Source organism: Panicum virgatum, chromosome 3N (assembly GCF_016808335.1).
Source record: "Panicum virgatum strain AP13 chromosome 3N, P.virgatum_v5, whole genome shotgun sequence".
NCBI classification, from domain to species: domain Eukaryota; kingdom Viridiplantae; phylum Streptophyta; class Magnoliopsida; order Poales; family Poaceae; genus Panicum; species Panicum virgatum.
Window position 1 is genome coordinate 17027192 of NC_053147.1, and position 20940 is coordinate 17048131.

Below are 20940 nucleotides of genomic sequence, written 5' to 3' on the forward strand. Positions count from 1 at the left end.
GGCTGACGACTTATTGATGCCGAGACAAGGTATACTTTTTACTGAGAAGTTATATTTGTCTCTCTATTATGTTTGTACCGAATTGAGGCATTATCTACTATCTAGTACTCGCATAGTAGTATGTCAGACCGATGTGCTCAAGCATATGTTGAGTATAATTTGGCTTGCGAACCCTTGAAATATATGAGAGGCCAAATTGTAGTGGATTTTACTGTTGAGCATCGGATTAATGATAAGCATGGTTTTGAAGTCGGCTATGTTACTTTCACACTATGGAAGTTATATTTTGATAGATCGGTTTGTGATGATGATCAAGGAATTGGTGCTGCTCTTATTCTCTAAATGGTGTTATTTTGAGTTCTCAAACCGATCAAAAGAGGATTGCGCAAATAATCAAGTTGAGTATGAAGCGCTCTTATTTGGCTTGGAATTTCTGCAATCTATGGCCGTGAAACATGTTGAAGCCTTTGGTGATTAACTTCTGGTGGTGCAGCAAGTATTTAAGATATGTCAATGATACCATAAATCTTTAAATGCATATCTTGACAAGTGCCTCGATATTGTTTCTTCCTTTGATGAATTTGTTATAAGACATATACCAAGGGAAAAGAATAGAGAGGCTAGCGCTCTGGCTCAGCAAGTATCTGGCTATGCAAGTGAAGAAATATATTCATATTTGAAAGCCGATGCAAGCAAAAGCCGAGTTGTAGGTTCTGGATGAACCGGTCCGACAGGTCGATGCAACTGGTCTGACCAGTCATGTGACCGGTCTGACCGCCTAGACTACTGAAAACACCGATTCGGCTATGAAAGATGGTTCATCACTAAAGCCGAAGATCAGGACTGGAGGGTTCTTGTAATCTCTTATCTAAAGATCCTGGTCGCGGTGCAGAAAGGGATATTCAGCGGATAACACTCAAAAATATTTTAGTCGACGATAAACTCTATCGTTGAATAGCCGAATATTTATTTCTTAAATGTTTGAGCTCGAATCAAGCCAAAATTGCCATGAGAAACATTCATGAAGACATTTGTGTTACACATCAATCGGCTCCCAAAATGAAGTAGTTGTTTAAAAGAGCCGATTTGTACTAGTTTGCCATGATGTCTGATTCTTTCAAGTGGTGTAAGGGGTGTGAAGAATGTCAGCGGTTTGTTCGCTGTGTTGATACATCCTATTATCAAATCATGGCCGTTCTGAGGTTGAGGATTGGATTTCATTCTTTAAATTAATCCTCCATCTTCAAAGAGACATTGCTTCGTGTTAGTTGCTACATATTATTTTACTAGATGGACCGAAGTAGTTCTTTTGAAGGACATGATTCACAGTCGAGGTTGTATATACTCAGGCTTGTCTCACTTACACAAGATGACATGGCCGATATGTGATATCGTCCATTTTGAAAGCAAGACATGATTGGTGCGTCGGTGCTTCTCGTTGTTCAAGTGCATTGTTGAGCTTTGAGATATATTTCTTGGTATGCAAGTGTGACATCCTAGAGTTTAAGATGCTAAGCAAGAAATATTAAATATGATTTCATGCTTAATAAACAAGAAAAACTCAAATTATGTATTTCTTTTGGAAAATAATATATGTGTATGTATGAATATGCATGTGTATGTATGTGTATTTATGTGTATATGAAATTTTGCACATAAAATGACAGGTCAAATGAATCATAGAATTCGAGGTTTTAAATACTCTTTCAAATTTTAAACAAATATGCTTTGAAAATAATTTCTAAAATATAGCTCAAACGAACTTTTGCCCAAAACCAAAGTTATTGGTTTTCAAAAGACGAATAACTTTTGTGTTTAAAGTTTTTCGAGATGCCACACAAAAATGGGAGAAAAATTTGAATTTCAAAGCATATAGAACCTTTTCAAATGCACTCAAATTTTAAATTATATCTTTCAAACGAAGCTTCAAATGAACTTTTGCCTAAAACGAAAGTTGTAGATCTCAAAATTTTAAGCAAGCTTGGTATTCAAAATTTTTTCATTTGAGGCCATGTAGAAGGAGAAAATTTGAGTTTTCAAACGGGAGTTTTGAACTTCGCTTTATTTACGAAACTACCCTCACTCCCTCTCCCTTCTCTGCTCACGCCGTTCATCGCTGTGCCGATGCCGTTCGCCGCCGGCCACGCGCCGCGCCTTCGCCGTGCCCCGTCCCTGGCTCTCCCGTAGATTCTCGGCTTCGCCACGCGTCGCAATCCACGGCGCGCTCGCCGAGGATGGCCGCCGAACCGCCACGGCGACGCCGTGACGACCCGGCCGACCGTGCCTCGACCCGTCTCGTGCCCTTGACCGCCTAGGGTCTTCCTTCGGAGCCCATAGGCGTCCTCAACCCTTCCTTCTCCCCTCCTGATCGCGAGAGCCACGCTCAGCCGCCCCTTGCGCCTGGAACGGCCACCGCCGTCCGCCATACCCGCCGCCGCCCCTTAGGTCGCCGCGGAGCTCCCTCCTCCACCCTTCCTCACGCCCAAACGACCTCGTAGCTAGCTTCCTTGACATCCACCGGTGCTTCCCGACCCGCTCGCCGCCGCCCAGGCCTGCCGCACCGCCGCCGCCGCCTACAGCCGCCGCCGGAGCCCTGCTCTGCGGGAACCCCCAAACTGACCTCCCCAACCCCGTCCAAGACCATCTACAGGTCCCTCTCGATGTCCTCTTGCTCCTCACCCTGCTCCCCCTCATCGCCGGCGACCGCAGGCACCGGATTTGCGCCGCCCGCCGCCTCCTCTGTTTCCCAAACCGGTCAGGGACCCAAGTTGAAAAGAAAATAGAAGTCCAGGGGTCTTTGCGCAAAAAGAGATTCTTTTTTCCTTTTCTTTTCCAAAGCAGTGAATTTGTAAATTCGATCTAAATTCGTATAAAAATCGGAAAAATGTAAACTCAATTGATCTGACTTTCTTGTTACTAGATCTACAACTTTTATTACAAGCACATATTTATTTTATGTCTATATTTTAATCTAGGAAAAAGATTAAATTATATGGACTATAATTATTCTAGGAGTTATACTTAGCATATATAGGTAATTTTTGGCTGGTAGCTAATCCATTCCATACTTAGTGTTGTGTAAAAAATTGAGCACCAGTTAACACTTGTAACTAGATGAAACCCTAGTCTTGGCTAGATCTAGTAGAATATTATATTCTTTTATTTCTGGATGTTTTGATTTAAGATATATGTATGAAACATTTTCTGTGTATTTCCAATACTAATTGAACACCACTGTCCAAATTTCATTAATTATAGATTTGTGTAGCTATTTCTTTTGTTTAATCCTTGTTTAGTAGACTTTAATTATGAGAAATAAGTTATATTGTTTTTTAAATCACGAAAATATTTCTGAGTGTTCTTTTTAAATAGTTTAGCTTTTCCATGAAGTTTGAGTCCCAATTCATGAATAGAACAGGAGCTAAAAATGAATCTTGTAAATATGATGTCTGTTTTGTTTATTTTCTCAGAATTAATTATGTGTAGATAAAATCATGAAAAATTCACAGTAGCTAATTCCTCCCTTTTTAGACCTACTGTTAAAGTTTTAGCTTCTTTTATTCTCTGATCTAACATGTATAATTCAATCTTGATCTAGGAGTTGTCTGATTGCATTAATTGTTCTGGATAATTGGCTACAAGTTTTGGGATGAATTGTGCAGGATAGCTAGTTCGGTTTACCTTCTGTTTGATGTAATTTTTGTTGAATTTACTACTGTATGTATGCTGAGTTGTTGATTTATTAACCAATCATGATTTAATTGCTATAGGAAACTACTCCCACTTGTTTAGGAAGTTAGTATAGCTTTCTTATGCTGTTGATCATGATGTCTTGTGTAGTTAGATATGTTGAGTTACTACTCTATAAACGATTGCCCAGTAAAATATGAATGGAAGTGTTTCACTCTTTAACTTCGGGTTTTGTTTGAATTACAACTTTATAGTAAAGCAAGTTATAAGTTGTTATCATCACAACAACTCACCCATGTGCATCTCATATAGATACTAACACTCTCGTTGACGGAACATACGAGCTGGTGCCCGAGTCCAAGAGTGAGCAGCGTGAAGCTCGGGTGAATCTAACTGAAGTTACTGAAGACCCGAACCCGATTTCGGAAGAGCCCAGATCCAGTTACGCCCAGGAAGGCAAGCCCCGGAGCATGTCCTATCTATTTTAAATTTATGCAACTTTTTATTGTTTCGATCTACTTGCGCATTTAAGTTTACAGGAGTTATTTGGAACCTTAGCTGCATAATCCTAGGTACCTATGCTTGAACACTAGTATGTGTAGGTCGTTAGTGGCTAGGCTAATGGTTTAGTAGAAGTCGAGTGATTTCCTGTCACTCGCGAGAATTATAGGAATTGAATGTTTACTACATGCTGCAACTATAAGGCTCACGGGCGGGGTTGTGGTACTTGTGATACCCCGTCTGTTTAGTGAAAATGGATAAGGCCGCAGTGTGCGGTAGTGGTGGTTAAGCTTTTGAACGTACTAACCACATGCTGAGAAATATGGTAATCGGTAAGCTTAAGTACTGGATTGCACCGAGGCCGGAACATACCTCCCCACCGTCTTTGAACGTTGTTCTCATGCGGTCACATGCGGGTGCAAGGAGGCTCATGACCCGGCGTCGTACCGTGGCGTGTATTCTTGTAGTCGAGGGCGGTGGGCCTGTTCCGTGCAGCGGGAATTGAAGGGAAAAGTCGCGTGGGCGAAGCGAGACGTCGATCCCCCTGCGTGTGTGTTAGGTCTACCTGGCCAGGTTAACAAATTCGATTCGAATCGTCCGCTTCTCACGGTTTGGGATTGCTTAACCCTTCTGCTACATAGAGTAAGAAGTGAAAGATGATGATGATGAATTTGGCTGGTTGGTTGATGAAAGATAATTGTTTCCACCATGTATGATTTTGGATAGATGCTCACTTAGAGTGGTAATTGAACTAGAATCTGGAAGCTAAAACCTGAAATTAAGGATCTATTCTTTACTGCTTTTCGGCAAAACAAACCCCTCAAGCCAAAAGCCTGGCATTTCTAGATAAGTGGCTAAGTATACCCTTAGTCGGGTAAGCCTTGCTGAGTATTAGCATACTCAGCCTTGCTTGTGGCTTTGTTTTTCAGGTGGTACATTTGAGGATGTGGCTGACGTCATGTACGGGCTTCATCATGACGTCTTGTTTCGTCACTAGACTATCATTCATTTTCCGTCAAACTTAAACTCTATTGTAGTTTTATAAATTCAAACTTGGTTGCAATAATAATTCTGTTTCATACTCTGTATTGTAAAATTTGCGGAATGTTGTATTCTCTGAACTGCTTTGTCGATCCTGTTTCAAGTGGTTTAATCGGGATTTTACCCGACAGCACTGCCGGATTACTCCGTTTTAAGTGCGTGTTAACCCTAGTTACCGTTTCGGTGATGGTTAGTGCACTTAAGCCGGATTAATTTAGGCAGGGCTGCCACATCAAGGTTTACCATGAAACAGGGGGACATATGTTGACACTCAAAATTGACACGATGAAGGTTTTCTGGACAATCTGGGCAGACCGGTCATACCTCTCCCTTAAACCGGTCAGACCGGTCTAGACAAGTTTGTCAAATTACAAATTGGACTGCACCATTGCATAGATCTCGTCGAGACGATCGAAATGCATATATAGAACATCCAATTTGGAGTCCGGATGAGGGAGTTATGCCTCCTGGAAGACCTGCATCCCGGTCTGACCGGTCAGACCGATCCAGAGCGGTCAGACCGGTCCAGAGACCGGTCAGACCGATCCAAAACGTCCAATCCGAGTTAGGAATTGTATTTTGACACGGGATTTGATAGGGTTCCGACTCCTAACGGGTACAGACCTCCCCACCCTATATATATGAAGGGCCACAGCCGATTGAGGGTAATCCCAATCGATTCACACATTTATTCCTTACTTTTTATCTCCAAACCCTAGCTTTTCCAACCCCATCTGCTGTTCTTCACTCGTCTTTACGGCGTTCGAGGATGTTCTGAGTAGCCTGCTGACCTCAGAGCAACCCTAGACCCACGAGCTCCGACGGGGTCCCTCCCGAGCTCGAGGTTTAGATTTTCGCCGTCTTCCTGAAGCACCGGTTTGACCGATCCGCCATGCCGGTCTGACTGGTCGGTGCGGGGAGGCTGCTGGTGTTGATCGTGTCGACGATCTTGCTGCGCGTTCTAGTGCATTCGAGTGTGTTTGGCGCAAATTAGTGTCAACAATAGGTAAACGAAACTTTGCGCGATGGTACACAGGTAACTCCGAACTTTTTAATGGTATGTGCGTAACCATGAACTTTTGTAATGGTATAGGCGTAAACGACTCAAATCCATTCCATGATGAAACCTACAGTATGGCTGTATACTATCGGACACTCCAACTAGCTCCTGCGTGTTTGTCAAACTCTTGGCCCCTCTTAGCTGTGTGCAGACATGAGTTCCAACTCGGATCCGTTGGACGGTGCCATTTCGACAATAGCTGGGTTGGCGCTTTCGGTTCCGTCATACGAGCGGGGTGCTCGTTCGGCTCCGGGTCTCCGAGTAGCAGCGCGAGTGAGCGAGAGCGAGCGCTGTGTTGTTATCCCGAGTCAGTCTTTGTTTTGCGGCGATGCATGTGCTCTGTTTCTATTCCACTTCCACTATAGCAGCGTCGACTGGAAAAGTGCAAGGACCTGGAAAAAATATTCGGTTAGCACTGGAGAATCTATAATATAGTGCATCGCGAATGGGACCAGAGCTATCGACGGAAGGGGGAGCGGGCGCCGGCAAGCTAGGAAAAGGGAAGGGAGGGAGTAGAGCGGAGTGACCGTCGATGAGCTAGGAGAAAGGGATAGGGTGAAGCGGCTACGGGGAGGGATGGAAGGTGTGGGGAGCAGCCGACGGCAAGGGTGGCGGAGGGAGGCGGCGGAGTTTTAGGGTTTGGGGTTGCCGGGGGTGAGAGTGTCTCCATGACCTCCAGGGACCGGGAGCGGTGGAGGATGGGCGATGGTGACGATTCAACTGGCAGAGGGCGTGGCGGCGGCGCTTCCGCACCGTTGACCGGGCCAGGCCTGACCCTCAGTAAGTGGGTAGTGGCCGGTGCCCGGCGGCGGGGTGAGGAGAAGGTGGCAGTGGTGGATGGGCGGAACCACACGAGAGTGGTTAGCCTCGGCGGTGGTGGAGAGTGGCAGCGGAGGTACCGAAAACGACGCCAGAGTCGGAGGAGGCGGGATGCCGTGTTCGAGAAACTTCTACATGAATTATTACTTTTTTTGGGGGTATGGATTATTGCTAACCGGCACAAAACGAATTTTCCCATAAATAAACACCGCCAGTTAGCAGGGGGACGACGGCAGATCCAACGCGGGAGATGCAGAGGCGGCGGACTGGGCTCTTGTTTAGTTACCTTCAAAATTTCAAAACTTTATAAGATTCCCCATCACATTTAATCTTTAAACACATGCATGAAGTATTAAATGTAGTTAAACAAAATAACTACTCAATGCATAAAGCATGGAGTAATTACACAGTTTATCTGTAATTTGCGAAACGAATTTTTTGAGCCTAGTTTGATCTGATAATAATTACCAAATACAAGTGTTATAATACTTTACATCCTAAAATTTACGCAACTAAACAAGACCTGGTGGAGCGCATCGCAGGGCGGCTGGGCTTTTTTTTTTTTGAAACGACGACCGCGCTAGACGAAGAAGCAGGCCGGCCTCTCGCGAGATGCTTCTATCACCACGGCCCACAGATGACAGATTGTTGGGCCTTCCGCACGCATTAATTTTATGCATTTTCTCGTGGAACAGAGCAAATTTGCTCTTCATCACCTCAGGAAAAAAGAACGTCCGCGTCAGAACTTCCGCATACGGTCATGTATAATCGTAATCAAACATCGCTATCGAGGATTACGTGAGACGCCATATATTGACCTAACAATATTCTACTCTAATATTTCGACCAAGGTCGCAAAAATAAAATGTGATTTTAATTAAAACATACTTCCTCCATCTCATAATAAATGTAATTCTAAGACCGACTATATAAATCAATATATTGTGTGAAATTACAAAAATATTTTTTATTTTTTGTGAGAATGATTCAAATATTGTCTTATCTTTTATGCACAAAGACTCCAAAAACTCTTATTTTTTAAGGTAGGTGGATCAAAATAGCTATTTTCTACTCTAGACGTGGACGGAGAGAGTAAACTAAACTATATCAGCAAAACCAGGCAGCGGAAATGATTAAAAAAGAATATATTCCAGCTGCTGCAAAACCAAGCAACAAATTCATCCTCGAAAAGCCCAAAACGCGCATCCACTCGTTCACTGGACCGGCTCCATGCACCAGCGAACACAGCGCAGGACCAACGGGCTGCTCCGCCACGCTTCGCGGTCCCCGTAGACCAGGTCCACTCGCCGATCCCTCTTCGATATCTCCACCCACTTATTCCCCCCGCACCCCGGCGTCACTCCCCCTTCCCCCTCTCTCGCGGAGCCGCCGCAACCAGCGCAAGTCTAACCCTAGATCCGGACCGCTCTCCGGCGATCTCCGGTCATGGCGTCCCGCCGGGTCGTCTCCTCCCTCCTCCGCTCCGCCTCCCGCATCAGGGCGGCCTCACCCGCCGTGCCGCGCCCGCGCGCGCCGCCGCACCGCCCGTCCCCGGCAGGGTACCTCTTCAACCGCGCCGCCGCCTACGCCTCGTCCGCCGCGGCCCAGGAGAAGCCCGCCGCCCCGCCGCCGGCCACCGGGAAGACCGGGGGCGGCAAGATCACCGACGAGTTCACCGGCGCCGGCGCCATCGGGCAGGTGTGCCAGGTCATCGGCGCCGTCGTCGACGTGCGCTTCGATGAGGGCCTCCCGCCCATCCTCACCGCGCTCGAGGTTCTTGACAACAACATCCGCCTCGTGCTAGAGGTGGCGCAGCACCTTGGCGAGAAAATGGTGCGCACCATCGCTATGGACGGGACTGAGGGGCTCGTCCGCGGCCAGCGCGTCCTCAACACCGGCTCCCCCATCACCGTAAGGACACCCTCCATTTCTTCCTCATTGTTGACCGTTCATTCCATTTTGTGATGGTACGGCTCGATCTGGTGAAATGTGGATCCTTTAGTGTTAGATTTGATATGGGCGCGCAGATCTGATTAGCCAACGTTTAGGTTTTATATCTTCTGCCGTTATCTGATCCATGATAAGTTAGTTGGTGGCTTGTGGTGTAATGGTGTATAAGAGCTTATGTATCGTTATGATTTACTGTCGTTTCTACATTTCCTAATAATGTTGCTTCGCTTTTGGTGTCATTTCAAATTATGATGTCATGTAGAGGATTTGGTTAGCAGTATGTTTTGTTAACCTTAATGGTTTCTGTGTCTCACATTTGTGTTGCTGTCAGGATAATCTACTTCACTCTTATTTCTGACTTCAAACCTATTCCTCTCTGTAGGTGCCTGTTGGCAGGGCTACACTTGGACGCATTATGAATGTTATTGGTGAGCCAATTGATGAGAAGGGTGACATAAGTAAGTGGCTGGACTTTGTTTTGTAATTTTACTTTGAGATGTATGTGGAAGAGCTTCTGTTAACTTGCTGTACCTTTCTTTATTTTAGCGACAAACCACTTCCTCCCGATCCATCGTGAAGCCCCTGCATTTGTTGAGCAAGCCACTGAGCAGCAAATTCTTGTTACAGGAATTAAGGTCGAGTTCTTACTTCTTACATTGCCCTCCTAGAACATTGAATTTTAGGATTCCTCACAAGCTTATATGCTGCCATTTTTGCTATGATGATTGTAGTATGATGATTCCTTTATATGCAGGTTGTGGATCTTCTTGCACCCTACCAAAGGGGAGGAAAGATTGGTCTTTTTGGTGGTGCAGGAGTGGGTAAAACTGTACTTATTATGGAGTTGATCAACAATGTCGCTAAGGCCCATGGTTGGTATTGCATTGAGTTTCATGGTAAATTTGACTAAGTTGCCTATTCACTTCTGATTATGATAACTATTCATTTGTATATAGGTGGTTTCTCTGTGTTTGCTGGTGTTGGAGAGCGTACCCGTGAAGGTAATGACCTGTACAGGGAAATGATTGAAAGTGGTGTCATTAAGCTAGGTGACAAGCAGGTAAATTCTTGCTATTTCCCAGTTTCTTTGTGCACTTGTCATATCAAAGCTATCCTTTTCTTATATATTGGTTTTTGTGGCAGAGCGAAAGCAAGTGTGCTCTTGTCTACGGGCAAATGAATGAGCCCCCAGGTGCTCGTGCTCGTGTTGGGCTGACTGGTTTGACTGTGGCTGAACATTTCCGTGATGCTGAAGGACAAGACGTGCTTCTGTTTATTGACAACATTTTCCGCTTCACTCAGGTAATTTCTGCTGGACATTTCTTTGGTCTGCAAAGAATGTAAATCATCTTGTCTTTTTTACTTACCCATTTTAATACTCTGATGATGTTAAATCCGGTGGCATTGTTGCTGTCTCTTGCTATCAGGCAAACTCTGAGGTGTCTGCTCTTCTTGGACGTATTCCCTCTGCTGTGGGGTACCAGCCAACCCTTGCAACTGATCTTGGAGGACTGCAAGAGCGAATTACGACAACAAAGAAGGGTTCTATTACTTCTGTCCAAGCTATCTATGTGCCTGCTGATGATTTGACAGATCCTGCTCCTGCTACTACCTTTGCCCATCTTGATGCCACAACTGTGTTGTCACGACAGGTTTGTCTATTTGGTCTCTTAGGCTGGTGCATTGTGTATTTTTTTTGGTGCTCATTATGACATAGGGGTGCTTCCTGTGCAGATATCTGAGCTTGGTATCTATCCTGCTGTTGACCCACTGGATTCCACATCCAGAATGCTTTCTCCTCATGTGCTGGGTGAGGATCACTACAACACTGCTCGTGGTGTTCAGAAGGTTCTTCAGAACTACAAAAATCTTCAGGATATTATTGCCATTTTGGGTATGGATGAGCTGAGTGAAGATGACAAGCTGACGGTCGCACGTGCGAGGAAGATTCAACGTTTCCTGAGCCAGCCTTTCCATGTTGCTGAAGTTTTCACGGGTGCTCCTGGGAAGTATGTGGAGCTCAAGGAGAGTGTTAAGAGTTTCCAGGTAAAATTGTTAACCCTAGTTATTGTTCAGAAACTGCAGTTTGGAAACAGTGCATTGTTTAGCATACGTGAGCTTTACCATACATGTTTTTTGAGACCTAACTTTTAGCTTTATATGATTAGGCCATTACATCACTTGTTGCATGATGATGCTTTTGTTTCTCCAATTATTGCTAAGTTAATATTAAACTTGTTTAAGCTGTCCTTTTTTGGCTAAAGGATCTTGTATTGTGCAGGGTGTTTTGGATGGTAAGTACGATGACCTTCCTGAGCAGTCATTCTACATGGTGGGAGGCATTGAGGAAGTCATTGCTAAGGCTGAGAAAATCGCAAAGGAGTCTGCTTCATAAGGAGGCTTCTTGATTGTTGAACCTCTTGTACAAGTTCCATTTTTGGATTTTTAAGCAAATGTTCTTCGCAGTTAGGCAGGACGAGCTGGAGAGCCATCTCCTGCTGAGGGATGCATGTTTTGTTTTTTGTTCCTCCACTTTACAACCAAATAAGCAACAGCAGTGACATTGATTTTGGCTGCACTGAAATTACATGACTCCAGAAACTTGTGCCCGTTGTAATGCAGATCCATCAGACCATGAAGTTATGGCGTCTGGTTGGTAAATTATGTCATCTCCAGGTTCTGTTACCATTTTGATTTGTAGGTTTCCAGCTTTGTTTGTTGTATGGTTGGGATGTTTGCACTGTGAAGGTAGCTTGTTTTGAGAACTGGCTGTGCTGTAGTTTCTACGTTTCATCACCCTTGTAATATTGCGGAAGTTGTATGGTTGGGCAGCTGCCGGGCAGAATCACTTGATGCATATTTGTCCACTCAAAAAAAGAAGTCACAAGTTGGATTGAAAGGGATGATAAGTGCAAATTTGCAATTGAGCAACTCTGACTTGCTACATTGGATGAGAATTATGCAGATAGGTAATGAGGAAAATTGGACCTTGTTGGACCTCTGAACTGATGGTTATTGAATGTTCTGATTTGACACTATTTCAAAATAAGCATAGTCTCCGTCAGGTCGAGATTCAGAAATCTGCAGTGTTGCAGTAAAGAAGCTGTCTTTAAACCATGACCTTGCAGCTACAAACCAACTTAGATAATAGAAGCAATACAGCATTTGATTGACGCCCTTGCGGTCTCCGTGCAAGAACTGAGCACCCACAATACTTGAAGTGCCGACTCCTAGGCGATGGCAGTGTAAACAAACTCATGCTGTGTGTCTGGCTCTTCTATGAAAAAACAGTGCTTACCTCGCTTGAGGTTCAGGATATCGAGTACTCATTCGATGAGACGCCTTGCTGTGTATCCTGCCATACAGAGCTTACCTCGCTTGATTGTCAGGACTGCCGGGAAAATCCTCAGAAAAATTAAATTTGTATCATTAGAAGATACAAAAGTTAGATATATACCATCAATCTCTTTACGTTACCAACCCCCTTGCTAATGTTCCGATGCTTTTGCGTTCACAAGGCGCACAAAGGGCTGGGTGCCTGGGTGCATGTTGTGACGCTGAGTCGCTGACGCCAGCGTGGCGGAACACAAAACGCAGTACAAGGAATGGTGAGCCTGTGTTAGGTTCTGGCGTAAATAGTTAAAGCAACTCCAACAGCTTAGCAATAATTTTATCTAAATTTAGCTATTTAGAGGATCTGTAAAAAGATAGAAAAGCTGCTAGGTTCACGAAAAAACAAGTGACCCTCTTCTTTCTCGAGCAGCACAACACTCTCCTCCCGTCACGGGTGCGCGCAGTCCGGAAGCTCCTCATGCTCACCGCCCACCGCCGCGTGCCGCTTGCGAAGCTCCACCACTAACGCCTCGAGCTGGTGCGCTGGGACCCGCGCTTGCCGTCAGCGCGCTGGAGCGCGAGTCGTGGATGAGCGCCGCGTCCGGTGCATGTTCCGCTTCGTCGTCCCCCACCGCCGGCTGGTGCCAGGCCCCGCCGGCGCGAGCTCCGCCGCTCGCGCATGCCACCGCCCCGAGGGCGGAAGAGAGTGAGAGCGTCAGGCAGGCGAGGCAGACGGGGCGAGACGAGGACCGGGAGGAAAAAGGACTAACCTCAGAGCGCGCAGCGGAACCTGGTCCGACCGGCTGTACCAAAAGTCCAAGAGCCCATCATCACAATACAGTTTAAAGACCCAAAATGATATTGATCCAAAAGGAATTAGAATTACTAATGGACCTATGAGATAGAAGCCTATTAGTACGCCCTATATATACGAGGGAGGGGCTAGGGGGCGAAACCCTGAGCTGCTCCACCTCCCTAGCCGCCGCCCCTCTCTCTCTCGGCCGCCGCCCTTGCCGTGCGTGCGGTGCTAGCACACCGACGCCCGGCGTTTCATCCCCGTATGTGTAGACTCCGTGGAGGCGCTGCTGCGACTGCTGTGCTGATCGGCTGCTGGGATCAAGTACGAGGAGCTCGGTTCATGGGACGTGATCGATTACTTCCTCTACATCGACGCGCGACTTCTTCCGCTGCGCTGCGCGTCTAGTGGTAACGATTTATGATCTTTTACTCGCAAGCGTCTTGAGTATATGCGGTAGTGGTGCTAGCGTAGCCTACCCGTTTACCTACAGTACCTGCGAGCGGGCGCCCTATCAAACCTCTGGTCAATCGGAGCTCAATCAATCAACTAAGGTCTTGAGATTAACTTAACCTAAAAAACTAGTCTAATGAATAAAAACTGACTTACCTTATATATTGAGTTCCCCACCATCAATTTCTGAGGGAGACTAAATCTAAAAGCACGGCGCGGTGCGAGATTTAGGGAGATGGCGAGTGGGCAGGCTAGGCAAAGATGCCTAGGGAGCAGGGGATACTGATCCAGATGGAGCGAGGAGGAAAGAGAAGTTCTTGGATGCGTGTTTTAGGGATGTTTAGGGGCGGTAAATCTTTAGGGTCATAGTCCATTACCACCCGGATGCTTCTCTTTTTTACAGATCCTGATCTATTTTGCTAGTATGTTGGTGTTGCTCATAGTTTTTCTCTTTCTGGTAAGACGTGTGTTTCTGATTCCTGTAGTATTCAATTGTTTCATGCGAAATTCCTGTGAAATTGCGATGGAATTCTGCATTGTAGACAAGCCTCCTTTTTTTTTTGGAGCAGGGAGCTGACCGGGTGGACGAAGTACTAGGCTAACCAACTAAAATTGGGCTGGATGCTACTGTTTTTGGACCTAAAACTACAGATTTACATGGGAAGAGCTGGACTAGCGGTGAAGATACTACAGTAGGTTGTGTTGACTAAACGTATACTGAGGGTAGGTCAACCCTTTACAAGCCACAGGCATATTCAAAAGTGCCAAGCTGCCGCAGTAGGTCAGCGAGGCCACCTGGCTACTGTTAGCACCACGCAAGACCTAGCTCAAAGGTCAGACCAAACGGTTCAGGTTCATTTCTTCCAGAATCACTCAATCAGACGCTCGCGCTCACCCCATCTCTCCAACGTGATCGATTGTGTGTTTAGATTATTTTGGTAAAATTTTTTGAAAGAGAATCTTACTAATTTAAAGTATTAAATAAAATCTATTTATAAAACTTTTTGTATGGATGAGTTGTAAATCGCGAGACGAATCTAATGAGCCTAATTAATCTATGACTAATTTATAATTAACAAATGGTTACTGTAGCATCACTATTGCAAATTATGAATTAAGTAAGACTCATTAGATTCGTCTCGCAATTTACAACCTATCCGTGTAAAAAGTTTTATAAATAGACTTCATTTAGTACTCCACGTATATGTCCAAATACTGGATGTGATGTTTTTTTGTTGTAAAAATTTGGAATCTAAACAGCGGCTGATTCCGCAGCTCAGTCAGTCCACGCGCTGGTACACCACGGCGGTGCGCGTTCATAGCTTGGTACCAGGTCGATTATTCTGTCTGCTCACGCGATCACAGTCACCCTCAGCTGCAGCGTGCAGGTTCCCGGCAGCTTCGTCGGCGACATTCTGCGATGAGCTGAAGAAGGATCTTGTCAGCTGCTGATCAGCATCACCAGCCTTGAGGTGATGCGGTTCCCGTGGTCAGCTCGCACTTATCCTTTCGTCAATCTTCGAGCCAGTCACTAACTTTTCATAAAGGAGCATCTCTGTCACAGCGGTTTGTTAGACTTCCAGAGTCCCAGGCGATTGGATGTGAACTTCGGAATACTATTTGCTTTATGGAACTGGTCTTTTGCGATTTAATCTAGCATGAGTTTTATCGAGGTGATTTGCCAGCCGATTATTGTTATTTTTCAATAAAAGTGTCGGTTGGTTGATTACCTGTTCCTGTTAGAAAGTTCCCTAGTGAATTGGGTGGTGGGTTTGGGTGGTGCGGTAGGAGAGTTTTGGACAAGTTCACTGCTGAATGTTTCCACCTAAAATTAGAGAGACTTGCACTTAGACTTAGAACTTGATCATCTGTCGCGTCGGATCGGGTTCAGATCGAGTCAAAAGAAATCATCGGGTTGGATTTTTCAACCTGAGCATGGCCGGGTTCGGTTCATGTAAAATCCAATTTTTTATATGTGATTTTTGGATCGGATAGGGTTGGGTTGAGTTTTTTTCGAGTTACAGGTCAAAAAAATTCGTTGGGTCGAGTGGCCCATGATCAGGTCTACTTGCACTGAGTTTTACTTCATTTCTGAAGGCTTCCTACCCTAGAGATGTACAAATTACAGTATTTTAGTAGGACAATACAAGGGTACTACGATCTTTGCGATAGGAGGGAAGTGACGCCAGTACAGAGAAGCTCATTTGTCCCGGTTACTAACCTCTTTAGCCCCGGTTACTAACCCCAATTAGTCCCGGTTTTCCAACCGAGACAACAAGTCCAGGATCTTTGGTCCCGGTTGTTACAGTCGTGACTAAAAGGCCTGCTCGACAAAAAAATATATTTAGCAAGCACCACCAGGTCCACCACCCACTTCATTTCTGAAGGCTTGCTACCTAGGGATGTACAAATTACAGTATTTTAGTAGGATAGTACAATGGTAATACGATCTTTGTGATAGGAGAGCAAGTGACCCCAGCACAGAACAGAGAAATTCATTTGTAACTAACCCCTTTAGTCCCGGTAGGTCCCGGTTGTTTCATTCGGGACTAAAAAGGCCCGCTAGATTTAAAAAAAAAAGCAAGCACCACCACCAACTCCCGCGGTCGAGTAGGACTTCTACAAAGTTTGAACCGAGGACCATTTATCTCTCGCGTATAGCTTGCTTAACACCCCCCTCACATAATATATGCGACTTTAGAGGGGGTGCATTTCTTTTAAACTAACACGTGAAGTCCCTTTAGTCTCGGTTAGAGGCTCTAACCCGAACTAAATGGTCTACATTTAGTTTCGGTTGGTAACACTAATCGCGACTATAGAGTTTTTTTTGTGTAAGCATGCCTAAGGCTAGAACCTGTCGGCTCTTGTCACTATCTCTTGTCATCATATTAGAAAGAGGGCATCTCGGTCCACTGCTTTGTGCTTAAAATGGCCAAGAGGGAACAACAGACACACAGTGAGCATGAAGGCGAACAAGGGCAGTGTGTTGCACACTGCTGACTTAGTATAATCTATCACCTGCTCTCTCTGTCATCTCTCTCTCTCTTGTGTCATCTCTCTCTTCTCTCTCTATCTCTCTCTCTCTCTCTCTCTCTCTCTCTCTGGTTAAAAAAAAAGGTTAAGGCAAACTGGCAATCACAGTAGGTAGCCACGTTTAAGTCGAGGAAGTGTCGATCAAGGCACTAAACACTAAACTTGGGTTATAGGTAGCACATTGGCACGGGGAAAACGACGTCCAATAAGACAAACGCTGACTGTTTCTCCGACTAGACCAAGAAAAAAGATAAAGACGAAAGGACTCGTCTCTTACCGACGAGTCTGGAACACTTTAAGCCGACAAACAATCCTGCGCTTCTCATGGCATCGTGGTGAGAGTTGGAAGTCGCTGCGGCGCCGATGTGAGTTGTGACTTGTGAGCCTTTAGGTCTGCGAGCAGATGAGAAAAAATATGAAAGAACGGTGAAAACCCAGTGGCAGATAGATATAATGAGAGCAGACTCCGAACTCTAAATGTCTTCAATTCCACCAATTGCCGCTCATTCTGTCAGGACCGACACAAGTAAATTGAACAGCTTGGAACGTGATGTGAAGATACTAAGCCGCAGCAAGTACACGTGGATGATCATTGTCGCCGAAATTAAGATAGGACGGTATCGCAGATAGGTCAGCAGCCTTGCGTATGAGGTGGTTGGCTAATAGCGACTTCATTCTGTACTTGTCTCACGGGAGTTTCCTAGCAAACCAGCAGAACATATAAAAAAAATCCCCTCACGAGCTGAAAATTGTGTGTAAGAAAATTGTAGCAGGCTCCAAGTCCCCAGTATCGCCACGTGTTGCTCATTTCGTCTGGAGCAACACAAGTAATTTGAATAGTTTGGTATGTGATGTCAAGCTTAGACTACATGTTGATAATCAGGGTCCCCAAATTTAAGATACGACAGTACCCCAGATAGGTCAATAGTCTTGCATAAAAGGTGGTTGGGTAAGGGTAATAGCGACTTCATCCTATATGAATCTCACGAGAATAAATATTCCTAGCAAACCCTGAAGAACATATTATACATCTGACATCTCCTGACGAGGTGTCGGCATTGACCCGAAATCTCCCAGTGGCCGCCCCAACAAACATTCTGTTACAGTGGAAGCAGGAGGGGCACTGTGCAGCGTACGCAATCCTAGCACCGGGCACGGGGCAGGTGCAGCGCACGGCGACCCGGCCGAGCCGGGCACACGCGCGGCGGGGGGCGCCTTGTAAATGGCAAGCGAGCGGACCATCTTTCCGTGACGCGGCTGCCCCCAGGTGCCCGCCGTGACGGCGCGTCCCCAACCGAAAACCCCAGCCGGGCTAACCGCCCAGACCCCACCAGGCCACCACGCCCCGCCGACGCGCAAACCACCGCGACCCCATCCATGGCGAGAGAGCTCGCACGCGACACGGGATGCGAACCCGAGTGCAAGTGGAGTCCGGATTCCGGAACGCGCGCGCGCTGGCACCACCACCAACACCCACCAAACACACGCCTCCTCTCCTATTTCCCCTCACTTGCCGTCCATCACCGTCGCCTTCGCCCGCACGCGTTCCCAAGCGCTTCCCCCGCGCTATATAAAGCCGCGGCGTCCCCGGCCAGGGCCGCCAGGAGCGCAGACCACCAAACCGCGACACGACCTCGTCTCGGCTCATCCATCTCATCTCGCACTCCGAGTGCTCGCTTCGACCCCACAGCCGGCCAGGCCAACTTGGTCCGGATTCCCTTCGGTGATCGGCGGTGCTCGCTCGACCGGCCATGGGCAACTACATGTCGTGCACGCTGGCCAAGGCGCCGGGCGGGAGGGGCGCGAGGGTGATCCTGCCCGACGGCGGCGTCCGGCAGGTGCCGCTCCCGGCGACGGCGGCCGAGCTGATGATGGACGCGCCGGGGCACTTCCTCGTCGACGCGCGCGCCGCGAGCGTCGGGGCGCGCCTCGCCGCGCTGCCGGCCGACGAGGAGCTCGAGCTCGGCGGCGCGTACGCCGCGTTCCCGATGAAGCGCCTGGGCACGCCCCTGGCGGCGCCGGACGCGGCGTGCCTGGCCGCCGCGGCGGGCACCAGGGAGGCGCGGCGGTCGTCCGCCAAGGTGTCGGACGACGCGCCGCCCGACGGGGTGGCCGCGGCGGCCGCGGAGGAGAAGGCGCCGAGGCTGCGGCTGGAGGACATGGAGGTGGACGGCGCGGCGGCCGCGGAGCTCGGCGCGCTCAAGCACCGGCTCAGCAATGCGCGGGCCAGGAGGAGGCCGACGCTGGAGACCATAGAGGAGGAGAATTACCTGTCGTCGAGAGCCTAAGACACGGCGTGGCGTGGCAGAGCTTTTTTGATATGCGATTCAAGTACACGCTTTTTCCATTTTTTTTCGTTTCAATTTTGGAGCATTCAGTTGAACTGGAGTTCCAAAAGATGTGTACTTGAGGTAAGCAAATTGTACAGGCAACCGTATTTCTGTGAAAAGAAAAATACATATACAGATATACTAGGTCAGTGTCGGTACCTCTGGACTATGGTACCCCTTTTGCTATGTCAAGACTCGCGTAGTTATCCGTAACTACGCCCTAAGAAGCTACCGGACCCCTGGGGTCCGGCCCCATCTCATCAGACCAACGGTCCCGTACCCGCTTCCCGCTCGGGACGGGTCCGGTGTCACCACGTGTCCTAGAGGCGTTGCTGCGAGAGCCTTGTAGTTATCCTTGACTACGTGCTGACGGCCTGAGCAGCCAGGCCCACGCGGTCCGAGGCCTTTCTCACCCGGTCAGCGGCCCCGGACCCGTCCCTTGCTAGGGAAGGGTCCGGTGAAGCCACGTATCCCGGAGAAGAGAGCACTCAGCCAAAACAGCCGGGGGCCCGAACCCCCATATACTATCCGGACCCCTCAGCGGGGAGGGAACGGACACCCCGCCTGGGAGGGTCCGGAGCCGCCACATGTCCGCAGGCGCAGGCACGCGCGTGCCGCGAAGCTTCCCCGGGAAGACTCGCCCACCTACCGCATTCAATACAGGAGACGTAAGTGCGCTCTGCCACAGCAGAGCCCGATGCGACTTTTGCCAGGCTATACTGTTGATCGCGCGTTACCAAAGTGCATAGTGCAGCCGCTGGCGCCGCCCACGCCACGCGCGTCAGTCTACTACGCCAGTTAGACACTACAGCTCGGCGACGGAGTATTATAACGCCTACGCGGTAGACCAACAGTCTACGCCGCAACCTACACCGCCTCAACGGGCACCTCGCCGATGGGATAAAGTAAAAACCCCCCTCGGTCCGAGAGTCAACAGGGCGATGAAGCGTATCCGGCAAGAGATTCACATCCTCGTTGTGCCCACCTGTCGGGGTCCAACACCTGTGTACGCGTCTCCCTTGCGCTATAAAAGGGAGACGCCTGTTAGAGGAGGAACCATCCACGGACACAAGAGCAATAGAACTCTCAGTGGACGTAGGGTATTAACTCTCAGTGGACGTAGGGTATTACGCTCCGGCAGCCTGAACCACTCTAAGTCCCTGTGTGTTCCTGTGTTTTTACTTTATAAGTAGATCTGTCTGATCGCTTGTACTTCCCCGAGTAACCACCCTCTGGGATTTGGCGGGTGCACTACGCCACCCGGCTGTGGCCCTCCTCCTTGAGCCACGACAGTCATTTTTTTTTTTGAGACTGGTCAGGCATTTCAGTTGTTTAGCTTTGGTCTCTTGTACAGTCGTGTCTCGCTTCACATCCACCAGTTTAGCGTGGAATGACCGGCTCCTTTCATATTATTAACGTCGTTAACCAGTAGCCAGTTGAATCGAATGAGCAAAAGTTTCTTCAGGAGAAGAGGAGATTGGTTCCACACTTCGTACCGTTCAAATTGGGCGTCACATGTTACTGCACCTACTACAACTTAATAGTAGCCCAAACTTGATACTTTTCTTGCTTAGTAACACTGAAAGATGCAAAACAATGCCACTTTCATAGCTACAAAGTTTGCAGTGATATATATTTATCTAAATTTCCTAATAAATTATAGAAGAAAGTAGGATGCTTGTACTAAACTTTTTTCAAAGAATTGTCTTTTTTTTAAAGCACCCAGGAGCACTGGAGAGTCATATAAGATTTTTAGACGCCTGCATTGACCGAACTCAATGCAGACGAGGCTGCCCGAGTAGTCTCGGGACGCGCCATACTGAGGCACTCACACCACCACACATACTCACACCCACCACGCACGCACGCTTCAGCACCTGGTGCGACACCCGGGCACGTCCCATACGGGAATCGAACTTGGGCGGCGGCTCCAC

At 47.5% G+C, this 20940-nt stretch overlaps 2 protein-coding genes across 2 annotated transcripts; both read left to right on the forward strand.

The window, feature by feature from the left end:
* Positions 1 to 8460: 8460 nt before the first annotated feature.
* Positions 8461 to 11784, forward strand: LOC120664710 (ATP synthase subunit beta, mitochondrial-like). Its single transcript, XM_039944012.1, has 9 exons — positions 8461 to 9022; positions 9444 to 9519; positions 9608 to 9696; positions 9816 to 9933; positions 10018 to 10121; positions 10205 to 10363; positions 10489 to 10713; positions 10796 to 11107; positions 11343 to 11784. Exons 1-9 carry the CDS (start codon positions 8558 to 8560, stop codon positions 11454 to 11456), a joined length of 1662 nt encoding a protein of 553 aa, XP_039799946.1. The 5' UTR covers positions 8461 to 8557; the 3' UTR covers positions 11457 to 11784.
* Positions 11785 to 18248: 6464 nt separating this feature from the next.
* On the forward strand, positions 18249 to 19155 carry LOC120664711. Its single transcript, XM_039944013.1, has one exon. It carries the CDS (start codon positions 18428 to 18430, stop codon positions 18962 to 18964), a length of 537 nt encoding a protein of 178 aa, XP_039799947.1. The 5' UTR covers positions 18249 to 18427; the 3' UTR covers positions 18965 to 19155.
* The last annotated feature ends 1785 nt before the right edge of the window (positions 19156 to 20940 follow it).